Source organism: Papaver somniferum, unplaced genomic scaffold (genome assembly GCF_003573695.1).
Source record: "Papaver somniferum cultivar HN1 unplaced genomic scaffold, ASM357369v1 unplaced-scaffold_117, whole genome shotgun sequence".
Taxonomy (NCBI): Eukaryota; Viridiplantae; Streptophyta; class Magnoliopsida; order Ranunculales; family Papaveraceae; genus Papaver; species Papaver somniferum.
In genome coordinates, this window is record NW_020620714.1 from 5860623 (window position 1) to 5876672 (window position 16050).

The 16050-nt window shown below is 37.4% G+C and overlaps 3 protein-coding genes across 3 annotated transcripts; 2 read left to right on the top strand and 1 right to left on the bottom strand.

Moving 5' to 3' along the window:
- Nucleotides 1-252: 252 nt before the first annotated feature.
- On the bottom strand, nt 253-1410 carry LOC113329705. Its single transcript, XM_026576547.1, has one exon. It carries the CDS (start codon nt 1408-1410, stop codon nt 253-255), a length of 1158 nt encoding a protein of 385 aa, XP_026432332.1.
- Nucleotides 1411-7294: 5884 nt separating this feature from the next.
- LOC113329706 (pumilio homolog 12-like) lies at nt 7295-9110 on the top strand. Its single transcript, XM_026576548.1, has 5 exons — nt 7295-7875; nt 7983-8148; nt 8273-8439; nt 8538-8787; nt 8916-9110. The coding sequence occupies exons 1-5, from the start codon at nt 7295-7297 to the stop codon at nt 9108-9110; spliced, it is 1359 nt and encodes a 452-aa protein (XP_026432333.1).
- Nucleotides 9111-13856: 4746 nt separating this feature from the next.
- On the top strand, nt 13857-15742 carry LOC113329708 (putative pumilio homolog 8, chloroplastic). Its single transcript, XM_026576549.1, has 4 exons — nt 13857-14912; nt 15005-15177; nt 15277-15526; nt 15632-15742. Exons 1-4 carry the CDS (start codon nt 13857-13859, stop codon nt 15740-15742), a joined length of 1590 nt encoding a protein of 529 aa, XP_026432334.1.
- The last annotated feature ends 308 nt before the right edge of the window (nt 15743-16050 follow it).

A 16050-nucleotide genomic window follows, 5' to 3' on the forward strand; every position in this document is an offset into this window, starting at 1 on the left:
TGTTGTAACGCTGAATATTTCATTTCCTTCAAAGTCCCTCTTATATACCTTTTTAAGTATATTGTCATGGAAATTTTGGATGCTCTTCGCTGCATGTATTATCATATTACAGTTCGTCTTTTGTGCTCCCCGATCTATTTCAATGGGGTATATCTGCTGATTGTCACGAAGTGGTGGTGGTGGTACATAGCCTTCCAGAAAATGCGCGAGTTTTCCCTTCTCTATCAGTCGAAGTATGATTTGCCGAATGTTTCAACAGTCCCTTGTGTGGTGTCCATGAAAACGATGATATATGGATAACTTATGACTCCTGGTTCCTAGTGGTGGATTTCTTCCCAGATTGGGGAGTGGTGGGATCTCTTCTGTTAATACTATTGCCTCCCATATCTTTTCCACAGTCGTGTTAATCCTAGGGAGCTTCAAATCCTCGAAATCTGGTGGCTTTGGTCTCCGCTCTCCAAATCTAGGCCCTTGATTATTCCTTTGTTGATACCCTGCATTGTAACTTCGTGGCTCATAATTCCTTCGTCTTGACTCCTCATACTTTTGTTGATCGATCCATTCTTGATCGCCACCAGATACAACAACAAGCTTCACTGGGACTGGAGTTGAAGGCTCTCCCTTTTCATGTTTCGAATCATTCTCCACGACATGCACTGTCCTTGGTAATAGACTTGAATTTCCTTCTTTCGCTGGCATCGGTGCTACTTCGCTAACTTGCCTCTGCTTTTTTTCCAAGGCTATGTACTCCTCTTGGTATTCTCTTAATTCATTCATCGTCAAAGAGTTTCGGATAATGAATATTTGAGTGTACAGCAGGTCAGTTGGGATTAAAGCGTTCACGAAAGCTAAAATGAAATTTTTCTCATCAACTCTCCCTGCAAGCTCGCTGCATACTGTTCTCCACCTCGTCACCAATCCTCGCAGGCTTTCTGTGGGTATCCTTCTTAAATTGAATAGAGTCTCAATTCCTGGCCTCAGCATGTTGTTAGTTATATAGGTGGTCAGGAATATCTTCTGTAAGTCTTTGAACGACGAAATCGATCTTTCTGGGAGCCCATCAAACCAGGCCAATGCTTCCCCGTCCAAGCTCACGGGAAAATATCTACAGAGTACCGCATCATTTCGTCCCCATTGCATCAACGAAAGGGTGTATTGCTTCAAGTGCTGGACAGAACTCTCATATCTACTGAATATGCTTGGTAGCGTTGGTAACACGCATTTCTCTTGGATGTCCGCGTGCATTATCTCATAGGTAAATGGATATTTATAGGCCTCTTCTATTGCCTCCGCCAGCTGCACTCTGTTGCCTCTCCGCGAATTGCTTATCAATGCTCTCATATCTCGCAGCTCATTCAAAACGTCTTGATTTAGGTTCCCTATGTTTCTCTCCCAGCGGTCTCCTCTCATCACACTGAGCCTTCCTTCCCCACATCTCCTTTCTTCCTCATCCTTCCGGTTGAATTCGCGTTGTCTTTCATCTTATCTTCTCCTCCCATTTTCCTCGCGCCTCCGTCCTTATTCGTACATTCGCCTTTGATCTTCCCAGTTTGATATTTCCAATTCTCTTTTCAATTCTCTTTCTTCGCTGCTTTCTCTTCGTCGCCTTCTTCTTCGCTCTCCTCCGTCATCCTCGCTGGTGTATATTCCCAGTCGTAACTCTTTTTCTCTTGATGATATCGTGTCCACCTCTGAATCTGTGGCTTCGGCTGCCGCTTCCTCGTTCAGCTGGCGATTCTGCAACACCAACCTGGCGTTTTATCTCATTAATTTGGCATGTTAGTCTGCTAGATCCTTGTCTCGTTTCCTCTCAACGAGGAGCGTCTCCCTTAGCTGTTCCAACGTCATGTATTCTTCACTAATATTATCCAACATTTCCCCACGAGTCATCTCCTCTTCTGCGATGGTTTTCGTGTCGGAAGTGTGTACAGATCCCTCTCTAAAATTATCTTCATTAGCCTTCTCAGTCCGCCGCTGGTTCACGCCCTGTCTTTCTCCTGCAGCCGATGTTCCTCCTCTTTTCATTCTTCCTCCCCTTTTGGCCTCCAATCGTTTTCTTCTCCTCGTCGCTATCACGTGTGCCGCCCGATCTGGTGTTCTAGTCATCGATTTTCCTTAATTTAAATATTGGTTTTTCTCTAAAACCTAATCTTAAAAAGGGATGTATGCTAAAATCTCTTACTCCTACAACTTTAGCTAAGATGTCTTGCCAAGATCTATTACTCCTAAAACTATAGCTTCTCTCCCCTCCTTAGATGAGGATGAATCCCCAATCTAAGTTCCATGTTTCTGGACACCAAAATGTAACTACTGAAAACCCAGTAGCACACCCAAAGTAATAGTAACCAAGATTTAAGACATCTTAAGTAAAGTAAACACTGGAAATTCTTATTGATGAATCATTCAAAGTAACAAAGATACAAGTTCTTGAATACAAGGAAACCCTAATCTCTCCCCTAGGTTAAGCTCTCCCACTCTCCAAAAATTTGATCCCCTATACATTGCCCAAGGACCTCTATTTATAGGACATCTAACCCTAATGGAACACAACTCATTTTATCTCGTCGCGTTCTCGCAGTAATGCTTTACATTTCGTCCAAACCGTTTTCCGAAAAGTTTTTCCCTTTCTTTCGCTTACTTCACATGGGCTTGTCGGGACACCTGTCTCTTTCTTACTCCATAATTTATCTATCTCGTGGATTGTCTTTTCAGCCAAGTAATCTTACTTCATCCCTTATGACTTCGTCTTTGATATCTTATTGGGTACTTCAACTTGGTGCGAGTTTCCTCGTCTCCGCACTCATTCTCTTTGTACTTCGCAGGGACGATCATCGGCGAGATAATTCTGACATTTGAATTGACAAGTTTCTGACTGGAATATTTTAGTGAGATTTTCTATCCGTATTTCTTTTCTTTATGTCCGACACGTGGCGAATCCTATTTCGTGTAACTACAACACCTGTAAATTTTATAGTTTCGTCGCACATACTTAAATCACAAGGAATTCTTTTTGGCCATTTTGGGTTAAAGCACAAACTTTTATCACTAAACAAATTGTAAATCACGTCACAGATTTTAGATTACCAATTGATTTTAGTACAGTGACTCAACATGGGGCACAAAGTTTATTTGCGAACTACACGATAGACTTCAATCCAGTGAAGGAAATAACATTTCAATTGAAAACGTATTGATTTTGTGTATACAGAAAATCTTGGTTTGTTATTTTATTCTTGTTTTCAATCCATTCAAGTGAAAACGATTCTCTTTTTGTGAACCGTATCCATTAATAGATGAAATAAAATAATTATTATGCCAACAAAGAATAACAATCAACCGACCTCATCAACAAAGAATATTTTTATGCCAACACAGTTTGACAGCGAGATTGCAAATTAACTTATGATAAAATAAAATAGTTATCATGCCAACAAAGAATAACAATCAACCGACCTCATCAACAAAGAATATTTTTTATGCCAATGCAGTTTGACAGGGAGATTGCAAATTAACTTATGATGAAATAAAATAATTATTACGTCCTTCACGACGATTTTGACTTCATTTGTTCAGATTGGAATAGATCCTGAAGAAGAGAAGTCAGCGCCTCGAGATCCCATAGCATTATTTCGAATAATTAAACGATTCTGAGGACGATCGATTCCAGAGAGAAGACTATATACAATTAAGTAACTGAAACAAATAGAAGATAATGGAGATGACCACGGACACCGGAGCTGGACAGCATCTCATCTATGATCGATACAAGGAATTGAAGGCCTTTGAAGAATCAAAAGCTGGTGTCAAAGGAGTAGTTGATGCTAGGATACAAAAGATTCCACGAATGTTCGTTCGACCACAAGATGAGCTCACTGAAGACTTAGCAGCTCATACTGAACAAAGTGGTAGTAGCATCTTTGAAACTCCAAAGGTAGACCTCCAAGGAGTAGATCAGAAAGATAGGCGAGAGGAAATCATTCATGAAATTCGATGTGCGTCTGAGACATTTGGCTTCTTTCAATTGGTGAATCATGGATAGGGCTGAACATGGTGTCGGTTAACCGTTGGAAACCGACCGAACCAGACCAATAAGAAAGAAACCGAACCAAACCATTTAGATTTGGATTGGTTTGGTAAAAAAAGTTGAAAAACCGATATTACTGGTTTGGTTTTGGTTTGACCTGAAAACCGAACCAAAAACCATTGGAGAACCGATTAATTTTTAAACTTAGTTTTTACCGTCGATTTAAAAGTATTAGATTTTATCCATTGATTTAGAGGATAAATAGAAACCCTAAATCTAATATTTCATTATGATACTCTTTCTCTTTCTCTTTCTCTCAGCCGCCTCCCTTCTCCACCCCCAACTACAACTGCTGCTACTCGACTTTTTTCTTCCCGTCTTCCTTCTTTTTTATTTGTCAATAACTAAATTAAGATATATTATATATCTTCTTTTGATCTCTAGAATTAGAGTAAGCTTTACCTATTCTTGATTTTTCTTTTTTTGTCTGTATATTTGCGTAAACCAATACTATCGGCAACTACGATTTTTATCTGTAAATTTGTGTATTTTTTTTTTGGTTTGACATAATTATTGGTTAACCAAAAACCACTGGGACAAACCGAAACCAACTGGAACCATTTGGAAACCGAACCAATGGTTAATGGATTGGTTTGGTTTAGATTTTTAGAAACCAATAGTATTGGTTTCGGTTTTGGTTTGGCTAGAAACCGAACCAAAACCGACCATGAACAACCCTAATCATGGAGTTCCCGTAAGTGTAATGTCAGAGAGTATGAATTGGGTTAAGAGATTCCATTAGCAAGATACAGATATAAAGAAATTGCTTCACTTGAATGGTCTCGTCGGTGGAGTTAATTTTGGAAGCAATTTCGATCTTTATGTATCCAAATATGCTAACTGGAGAGACACACTAAAGTGTAATTTGTTATCTCCTGAACCTCTAGATCCCCAAGAAATTCCAGACACTTGCAGGTAATTCATTGATTTAGTGACTCATTATTGCATTGGAATAATTTCTGTTTAGTTGTTTGTATTTGGCTTTCATTAGCTAATAATCGATTTTGATTTATTTCAGAGATATAGTGGTCGAGTATGGGAAGCATATGATGACACTGTCAGATACTCTTACTGCATTGTTGTCTGAAGCTCTAGGTTTGCGGAAAGATCACTTAAGAAAAATGGATTGTAATGAATGTTTATCGATGAACGGTCATTATTATCCGGCATGTCCTGAAGTCCTGAACTAACATTAGGTACAAGCAAGCATTCAGACCCAACCTTCTTCACTATTCTTCTTCAAGATTATACTGGTGGGCTTCAGTTTCTGCATCAGAATCATTGGTTTAATGTCAAGCCTATCCCTGGTACATTTGTTGTAAATATTGGTGACATTCTTCAGGTAATTGTATCTACAAAGCAAGGCTAGCTATCCATTTGAGAATTGCACATATCAAAATGAATCATATCAACCACTCACTTGTTTTCGTGCAGCTTATCAGCAATGACAATCTTAAAAGTGTGTAACATAAGAGTACTTGCTAATCGTGTCGGACCAAGAATATCATGTTGGAGAAAATGAGTTATTTAATAAATGGATTTTTGGTTTTGGTGTGGTTTGATCTCATGACCTAAGAGTCTAAGGATACTCACTCATTTTTGAGTGAATGAAATGGAACCTTTAATCCCACATTGTGGAAAATACATGTTTCGATCCATGCCCATGCGCGTATATTATGCACCAAGTTCCTCTTCTACTCGTATTTATTTTTGGCGAATTTTTATTTAAGAAATTAATTATAAAAATATTATTTTAAGAGTTTTATTTGTGGGAAATTCCTTTTACGAGTTTTACTTGTTTTTGAAGAAAACCAAAACCTAACTTGATTTGCAAGTATATAATCCTATAAATATGACTCGAAATTCTGTTTTCGAAACACACAAGCAGCGATTATCTCTAGGTCTACTTTTCTTTTTCTTCTTGTTTTTTGTGCAGCGTTTAACTTCCATCCCTGTTGCTGAGTTCAAGAGTGGGTAACTTGCGTTGTGCTAACTCAAGTTATATCGGACAGTCTTATCCTGGACACATCTTCGCACGTTAGGGTTTAGCATTACTTCAGAGTATACCCGCAAACTAATGTGTTAAGGACAGCTTGTTGAACCTGTGATTCTGCCCTCATCAATTTGTTCGTGGTAGAGTTGTTTGATACGGTTCTTTATATTTATTGTTTGATACATCTGACGTTTCTTCTATTGTTGCAAGATTCCAACATATCAGTGGCATGATTTGTAAGGCCAAGTATTAACACATCCACGAAGCTTAATGGTCCTATACAAGAGCTACTTTCTGAAGACAATCCACCAATTTACAGAGCCACGACATTTAAAGCGAAAAATGGGTCATTTGTCCAAATATTTTTAAAACATGGTTCAAATAGACGAGTAAAAATTATCATGGGTGAAATGGACACCAAAAAAATAGCAAGAATGAAATTGGATTCATCCTGCCTTAAACTTAAAAAATAGCAAGGATGAAACTTGGATGCATCCTGATGTACATTAAAAATAAGAAAAAAGTATTTAAAAATGGGTAGGATGAAACTGTTTATATCCTGGCTATTTTTACATTTTTGTCCATTTAAACAGTATCAAAATCTAAATGTCCTTTCATCCAAGAATTGTTGATTTTTGATCTTTTTAACCGATTTTGTGCATTTAAAGAATATACTAGTCATAGCCGTTCCAAAGGGATCAACGGCGTTTCTGCCCTAAACTACTTTAAGTTATGAAGTTCAGAGTGATAGCGCGTCTCCCATTCCATAATTCAACTATATATCTAGAGGCATTTTTTTATTTTGAATGATTTCCTGTAATAGTTTGATGTTGTAATGGTTTCAAATTCCTGAAGTGCATGTTTTAATAGTTCATAGATCTGCCTATTGCAATGTTCTAGCTACCTAGATGAATCAGGCATAAAATTGCACCCGAGTCCCGTCTCAAATGAGCCGAGTAGCTGACTCGGAACGAGTCAGGTTCGGATTCGAACAACCAAAGTGAACTGAAATTCTATTCTTCCCGTAAATTCGAGTAAGACACAAATTGCTAAACCTTGTAATAACTGTTATAGAACAAATTAAATTCTAGTACGTGACTACCGCATTAAAAGAGGTTTCCCGTTCTTCTATAAATAACTTAGGAAAGAAAGCAGAGCAATTATCAGAGTCTTTTTTTTGTTTTGTTGTTGTTCTGAATTTCTTTTACACAATAGTCATGGCAGATTCCAGAAACAATTATCATCAACTTATCTCTTCTTTTGATGTATTATCAACTAATGGTAACAGCATTGATACCGCACACCAGAATTCTGCACCAAGATCATCATCAACAGCTAGTGATTCAGGCGTTAATCGTGTACCTATCGGGACAAGGTTCTACGGCGCCAATTCCATAGAAACACCAGCACTGATAATTAATGGTTTTCAAAGGAAAAGATATGTTGGCCGGTTAAATCCAATGACGAGATCTCCAATCCCACTTGGTCATAGTACTTTCACACATGGAGATACTTCCTACAATCATATGAATGGTTTGAGTTACCCGGTCGACCCTCTTAATTTTCGGAACCACATTGGTAGTCCTAATTTGGGTCGAGGTTTTCTTGGTAATTCATATATTAATCATGGTCATCAACCCTTTCAGAATTTCGACCTTGGAAATTCTCACTGTCGTTATATATTAGAACTTGTAAGTAATGATAATGAAATATTCCGAGTGACGCAGTTGTTGCGCTCTCCCAACGCGTTCATACAACTCGTTTATGTTATCACCGATGCAGTCAATACACAACTTGGGTAACTTCTATCTATCCTATATACTGTTATTAGTTTCCGTATTTTACCTTTCTTTTTTACTATTCAGTTTTTGTTTATGCTTATGCATGATGACCTTCATATCTTAGGTCGCGTGCCATGAAAAATCTTATCAAACTGGTCATGGGTGAGCCGTCACATATTGCGTGTGTGATGCGTGTCATGAAACCTCAACTATTATCAATGATGGTGAACCAATATGGCTCGACTGTGATTCAATGTTTCTTACACTGCCCTTATCTTAAAGGGAATACGGTGAGTAACTTTATCTTATTCGTGCAATCATTAATTTTCATGCATGTTTCGGGTTAACAGCTGAGTTTTGAGAAGCGAAATAGATTGGTGTACTAAAATTTGATTTGTTTGATTGCATTTGAAGGATATATACGAAACCGCCGTAATCAACTGCATAGACTTGGCAACAACCAAACAAGGATGTATCTCTCTCAAAGCTGTTATTAAGTCCATAGGAGATCACCCCCTACATGTTGCGCTTCTGTCCACCATCCTAAACAATGCTGCGATCCTCTCTGAACACCGTTACGGGTATATATACCGATCAGAATCTGTCTATGTAAATTTTGATCTAGGTTGTCTAGTCTTGTGAATGTTAATTTGATGGGTTTTTGTTGCGTGTTCCGCAGGAATTATGTTGTGCAAGATGTTCTTGATCACCACCCTTATACTGCAAATCATCTGTTCGAGATTATCAGGGAAAACTTGTTTAGGCTTTCTATGGATATGCATGGCAGTCCCGTTATAGAGAAATGTATTTCATCAGTTGCTGTCGATAGTGTTGTTTCGGAGTTGCTCTCTGATGGTAAACAACTTGTTGAATTAGCTCAAGATAAGTATGGCAACTATGTCATCCAAAAAGCTCTCAAGGAAACAAAGGTAAGCGCGCAGCACTTATCTAGATTTTGATAGTGGAACTACGTATTTCTACTGCATATATATGTTTATATCTTTAATACCGAATGATGAACTTGCTCTAAATTTTGAAACTTAAACTCTTGCAACAGGGGAAGACCTATGAAAAATATCTCCAATTAGTTGACATCCTTCGCAAAAGTTCGAGTGATCTGGAGAATCATCCTAGCGGAAGGAATGTGTATAACCTGATAAAAAGAGCAAATAAGTACTCTAAAAACAACGGGATCACTAAGTTGCATAGTAGTGATGTAGCAGTGTACTGTCGAAGTATTATGTTATGTTAGAGGGTGATTCCAGTTGGCTTAGAGATTTTGAAATAGGCAGTTTGCTTCTGCGGACACAACGTTACCGCCAAACTTCTCTTTTGTTTGTGAGTTTTCCAAGTATTATTTTTTTAAGTTTTTTTTTTTTTTTTGTCTTCTTCCGTTGTTTGTAACTCATTGTTACTTGAATTTGCATGTTTTGTGCGCTATTTATTGAGAGGGTGATCCAGTGAAACCATAAATGCAGCCGGGTCTCTTTTTGTTAAACAAAAACGTCATATTCCTTTTATTTTTGAATCTTAATTTTTTCCAACAAAAAAATGTCTTGTTCAAGAAAAGTTTTTTCTTTACTTTTTTGAATTTGTGCCCCTATAAAAACGTGGAGCCTTTTATAGTTACAGAATGAATTTCGGCCGATAAGTAACACGAATTATCAACCAAATTGTTCATTGTTCTTTTTTCTCAAAATGTTTATGAAATGTTTGGCTGATAATTCATCTATTAACGGTATCCAAGATTTTTATAGTGTAATTATATAAAAATATGGCTGGCACCCAAGCCTAATTTTTTCTAATAATATAGGCTTTCAATTCCACGAAGCCCATTTTTACCCTATTATTTAGGGAATCTTTTAAAAATGTGCATGTGGGAAAATATAATTAATAAATTGACCCCGTTTTTTTTTTTTTTTTTTCTTTGTTCTGAATTCTCTTTGGGGGAAATTAGGCTAAGTCCAATAAAAAATGTTATTTTTTCTATTTTCGTATCACCCAAAATTATTTGAAATAATTAAAAATTCCTTCATAATTCGTGAAGTATCCAATTTTTTCAGGTGTGTAATTGGTAAGGAAACTTAAATATAACACATCTAAAAAATCGTGTCTTGGAAATTTACAAATTTTGTCTCGTTGGAAAGCTTGTAATGAGATATACACAACGATTATAAACAACAATATCAGATTTGAGTTTATTTTACGAAAAATGTGATACTTTTTTTAGGAAAAAAATTCGAAAACTGATTACATATTCGTTATGCAGCCACCGCAAAAATTCAAAACACAATATGCAGACACCACAAAATATGCATAACACCTGATGCACCCATATTTTGGTCTGTATATCTACTAATTTAGTTACGCAACCCTAAAGCGTTGTATATGCCTGAATCCAACAAAAAAAAACAGATGCATAACAAATTATGCAACCATTTTCCCGGCGGCATAGCAAGTTATGTAGCCATTGTTCTAGTTGGTTTTAGTGCGTATAGAAAAAATTGATGCATAATGCATTATGCAACCATATTTTCGGATGCATATGTGGTTATGCATCCATTTTCTCGATGCATGATGTCGGATATGCGTTATGCATTTATTTTTTCGACTACATGACAGGTTATACAATCATAACAACATCATCTTCTTCCTCTTCGTTTTCTTCTCTTTGACCCCTCTTGGCCATAACAACATCATCTTCTTGTTAATAACTATCTTCCCTGTAACCTAAATCAAAAATTCTGGACACCACACATACGTCCATACACCCACCAAGACCATTACCTTTCTCCAATTTCTCCTTGATTTCATAATCAATTTCACAACCGAAAACCCCAAATTTGTATCATACATTCTCAAATTATCAACACAAAAGCACCAAAATCGATCTTTCCATCATCCCAGCTCAAATGAACTTCATTCGTATTCCCTGTATTTTCTGAATCTCAAACCAAATCTTCTTCTTATTCTACATGACTGAAACAACTTCAAACCCTATATCCATCTGGACCATCTCAAATGGGAAATAATTGATTTGGAAGGAGAAAGGAGAAATAATTCGTTCTATAATATCCCCGACAAAAGAAAATGACTCTCAAATCCACTGAATAAAATCAAAATCCTTTACAACAAGAACAAAACCCAACAACAACACACTAATTACTGAATCATTTATATTCCGCCCGAAATTCATAGACCAGCTCCAACAGTGAATAGGGTTTCTTCCATGGATTGATTAGAGCTAACAGAAGAATCAACCAATAAATTCAATTGAGGATTGAATGTAAAAGTTAGGGTTTTAACTGATTTTGTGATTTAGATAGAGAAATAGGTTTGAATTTTGATTATTAGGTTGAACTCAATTATATCTATTAAAAGATTATGGAGTTAGGGTTTGTTGTTATCGCCATGATGCAGACGAAAAAAAGATGGGTTTGTTATTGGAATGGAGATGAGAAATATGGTTTAAGCAACAAAAGAGTAAAAATAAAATTTCAGAAAATACAGGACTACCAGAAATTTAAGGAAAGAAAATGGATGGATGCATAAATTTTTCTGATTATGGGTTTGACGCTGAAAAAAAAATGAATAAATGGGTCTATTAGTCGGGTGTTCGGTCAGGTCCCACATAAATAGTCATTTTTTCCTGACTTACCATGTTTGTTTACTCCTGACTCATCTGATCCGTCTGGATCTGAGTCATCTGGATCTGACTCAATATGTTTGTTTTGAGTCAGATCTGACTCATCTGACTCAAAAATATGTGAGTCAGGGGTTTGGTCCCATGAGTCAGGAGTATTTTGTTACCTGACTCAAATGGGTCCGAGTCAGGGGTTATGTCTGAGTCAGAGGTCGAGTCAGATCTGACTCAAAATGGAAAACAAACGGGCTGACTGCTGACTCGGTTCGAGTCAGGAGTTGACTCAGATCCAGGCGCCGAGTCAGCTGCAAACAAACAGGTTGTTAGTGGTGATGTAATTACCTACTTATCCTTATAAGCCCTAATGCCTACTACTGCATCACGTTTCTCCGGTACACAAGGGAATCGTTAGGTAAACAAGAGCTAAAGGATGAAAAAATTCAGTTGAATCAATACGTACATCTTTTTCTTCTTTTCTTGCATCACCACTACCACCGCTACCAAATATCTTCATCTTCTTCAATCAAGATTTCTGAAATTGGGGAATTTTTTTGGGTGTTTTTTAAAATTGGGTTTCATTTGTACAATTCAGTTGGGTTTAAGAATTGGGTATAACTTGACGACTAGCAATTGTTCCATAGAAAACCCCTCTTTTTTCACACCCAAATCTGACCAATTTCTGTTCGTTCTTGAGGTTGAATGAAGTTTTAATGATGTTAGTGATTGTAATGGGTAGCTACTACTTCATCTTCTCTAACTCGTGATTCATTCAGTGTCGCAGGGAAGGAGAACTAATAAGCTAGACAGCCAATTCAACGGAGTTTTCTTATGGCGCATATAAGCTGTTCGAGAAAATGTCTCAATTACCAGTTCTTTACAAACTCAAATTTTGAATCTCAATTTGCAGTACAATCATCACCAGTTCTGCCCCAAGTCATGAATAGCTGCTAGCCATGTTAGCTGTTATCCATGGTTAGTGTGGCAATATAAGAAATATTTGCGAATTAGGGAAGCTGGGTACATTTAGTCGAGATTTGGATAAGCTTGTTCATATTCTTTCAAACATCTTGTTTCTGCTGGTACTATCTCTACCTTAAACACGTGTTTTTTAATTTAATTTTTCGTCGTCATCAGTGAACTAATAATATCAAATATTTGATAGTTGCTTTCAAAATCATTCTTCAATGATAGGGAGTTTGATTACTTGGGATTTGACTGGGGAAGAACTTAATCATGGTTAAGGGTGTTAAAGTGTTTTCACTACTGATATAAAATGCCACATATGTACTAAAACGTGGACATTTTCTTAAGATTAATTGCATTTCGGCACATTGGCATTTTCTAAATTTTTTTCACCTCTCCCCATAGCATTTCTAGCTCCGACCATACCAGATGCGTAACTGCATCAACTAGTCATTGGTGGTGGTCCAATCCACATAGATTTGTTCTTTTTGGAGCATGAATTTCATTGTATTTGATGAGTGCAATTACACGAGTGCATACAGAACGCAAGTATAAAGAGAATCTCAGACAGAGGAAGATGAGATGAAATTTTCTTTAATGCCAAAAAATTAAAGGAAAGGGGAATGCAGTTACAGTACTTGTTTCATTAATGCCAAAATAACTTGTGTAGGATGGCATGGCATGGCTTCTTTTCTTTCACCAAGTTGAAAATTTCCATTTTCAGTAAGCCTTGAAAGACCATAGGGGGGTGGTCTCACGCGGTAATTCTAGCCAGGGTATGCTTTCCAATCTGACAAACACTCTTTTTTGACTATAAAGAATACTTTCCATATTAAGGCATTTCAAAGACTTCCTCCAGGACCGCACTCGACCATTAAACATGGTTTTTTTGAGGGACCACACTACTCCAGTAAACGTTGGATCTAGGGATTACGACTAGCGAACCAAAAAATATATGGGTTAACAAGTAAGATCGAATTTTTCGCCGTGTCTCCGGAAACCGGAAGGAAGGTACGTAATCTTAGTAATGGAGTCCAGATGCGTGTCCGAAAACAATTAGGGTGACATTAACGTTATTGACATACTGAAAAGCGAGAAATTATCTATAAACACAACGACTTCTAAACCAACTCAAATTTCATACCCAGTAATGTCAAATTTAGGAAAGCCTTTCCTATTCCGCGCCAGACTCTGCAAATTACTAATGTTGTCGAAGCCTATATAAGTAGGAAGCTAAACCTTGGGATGAAGCACTTACCAGTCCCGCTGCAACGTCAGAAGAGCATTATTGTAAAACCCATTATCAGCCTAATTCTCCTGCCCATAGCTAGCATTCTATTCAGTTCATAGCTAGCTTTCTTTTCACTTCTACGTCTCTCTACATTTAGTTCAATGGCAGATCGTAAAACCCATTATCAGCCTAATTCTCCTGCTCCTTCTCCAACTTGTAATACCATCCCAACTGAAGATGAAGTGCTCTCTTCTACATCAAATTCTATGTTAAGATCTTCAAGCCAACTCAGTACTCATAATTTCACCAATGCAACTATGAAATCTAATCCTGTGAATAATGGTTGGGGTTCCTCACTCAGAGCTAGTTCTTCGAATTACCCGAGTTTCGAACATTCAACTAGTACTATTCCTAGTCTGATCAGTCAAGGTTATATGAATGGTTTGGGTTCTTCATTGGGAGCTAGTTCTTCTCCTGCTCCTTCTCCAGATTATAAAGCCCTCCCAACTGAAGATGAACTGCTCTTTTATATTCAAAGATTATCAGATGAAGAACAGAAACTATATGATGTTGTGTATACTTCAAATGGTGCATCAAACTCTATATTGAGGTCTTCAAGCCAACTCAGTACTCATAGTTTTTTCACCAATGGAACTATGAACTCTAATAATCTTATGAATAATGGTTGGGGTTCTTCACTCGGAGCTAGTTCTTCGAAGTACCCGAGTTTCGAACATTCAACTAATATGATTAGTCAAGGTTATGCTGAGAATTCGTTTGTTAATTCTCAACATCACCCTTACTTCTCTTTAAAGGTGCAAGGTTGGAATGATTATCGGATTATCAAAATCGTTAATGAGGACCCAAGTCTTATTTATGAACTGAAACCAGATGATATAATCATGTTGGGCAGACATAAATTAGGCTGCAAGTACTTGATGAAAACTCTATGCATTGAAGGTGAAGCATCGCGACTGACCAAGCTACTATGCAGCTCGGTATATTTGTTCAAAGCAGTCGTATATGTTATCGCCAGCCAAGTTAATACGAAATACGGGTCTCGTGCGATAGAAAGTCTCATGATCAGACTGCTCATGGGAAATCCTGCGTTGAACGTCTATGTGTTACGGTTTATGAAGCCTAGCCTATTCTCTGTCATGTCGAACCAGAATGGAAGCCAACTAGTTCAAAAACTTTGCAAGCATGTGCAAAATATGGTGAGTAAACTATATCCTATTTGTTATTTCCATGACGTTCATTTTTCAAATTCAGGGTTGTGTCTGACTCGAATTTTTTTTGTCTCTGACAGTACTTGGGGGATCTATATGAAATAGCAGTGATAAACTGCAATAAGCTCGCTACTACAGAACAAGGATGTTTCTCTCTCAAAGCTGTTATTGAATCCATAGACGATCCTCTCAAATTTCAGCTGCTATCAATCATCATAGACCAGGCCGTGTCCCTTTCTGCACACGAATACGGGTACTAAAGTCTAAACATTATATCTCAGTTCAAAAATTCTGGTTAATGTACTCTGATCTGGCAAGTATTTGATGTGTTATTGTTTTGTGTATTTTGCAGGAATTTTGTGGTGCAACATGTACTAGAGCGCCATCCTAATACTGCAAACCTTATATGCAATGAGCTTAGGGGACACTTTTTTCGACTTTCTAAGGATAAATATGGCAGTAATGTTGTAGAAAAATGTACCGAATCGAATGCTACCGATGTTGTAGTTTCGCAACTCCTATCTGATTGTAAGCAGCTTGTTGAACTAGCTCAAGATAAGTTTGGCAACTATGTCGTCCAAAAAACACTTAAGCTTAGTAAGGTAAGCAGTGTTATCTAGCTATTTTCTACTGCGTTTATGAAACTTTTAGAGGCATATAACTTTGGATAGCATTGATCTGAATTTTATGAAATTTGTGTTTGACAGGGAAAGGCATTGCGCCAACTAGTTGACGTCCTATGCAAATGTTCAGGCGAGCTGGAGAACCATCCAAATGGGAGGAATGTGTATAACTTGGTTAAAAGGAAATTGCATTAGGAATTGTTGTTGTACGAGAATGATATAAGTGTTTATGGGAGAAGCTATTGTAATGTGATGACCAATGTCTGAAAGGCTGCATCGCTGCTTCTAAAGTCCATTTACCTTTTGTTTGCTTTCTAGAGTTATTGTAAGCTATTGTAATCATGAGTTTGTAAAACATTTTGATTACGTGGAATGAAATTTTGTTCTTGATGACCCAAATTTCGCAAGCAAATCGCTTCTCTTATTCCTTCTGATTGGTGGTTGTGCATGGGACTGTGTCAGACCGATCCAAACTTTAACATACAGAACGCGAGTAAAATACC

Coding starts and splice junctions, on each gene's coding strand:
- LOC113329705 (XM_026576547.1), bottom strand. CDS start 1,410: ATGAGAGGAGACCGCTGGGAGAGAAACATAGGGAACCTAAATCAAGAC.
- LOC113329708 (XM_026576549.1), top strand. CDS start 13,857: ATGGCAGATCGTAAAACCCATTATCAGCCTAATTCTCCTGCTCCTTCT. Junction 15,178..15,276: donor CTTTCTGCACACGAATACGG/GTACTAAAGTCT, acceptor TGTATTTTGCAG/GAATTTTGTGGTGCAACATG. Junction 15,527..15,631: donor AAACACTTAAGCTTAGTAAG/GTAAGCAGTGTT, acceptor TGTGTTTGACAG/GGAAAGGCATTGCGCCAACT.
- LOC113329706 (XM_026576548.1), top strand. CDS start 7,295: ATGGCAGATTCCAGAAACAATTATCATCAACTTATCTCTTCTTTTGAT. Junction 8,149..8,272: donor CTTATCTTAAAGGGAATACG/GTGAGTAACTTT, acceptor TTGCATTTGAAG/GATATATACGAAACCGCCGT. Junction 8,440..8,537: donor CTCTCTGAACACCGTTACGG/GTATATATACCG, acceptor CGTGTTCCGCAG/GAATTATGTTGTGCAAGATG.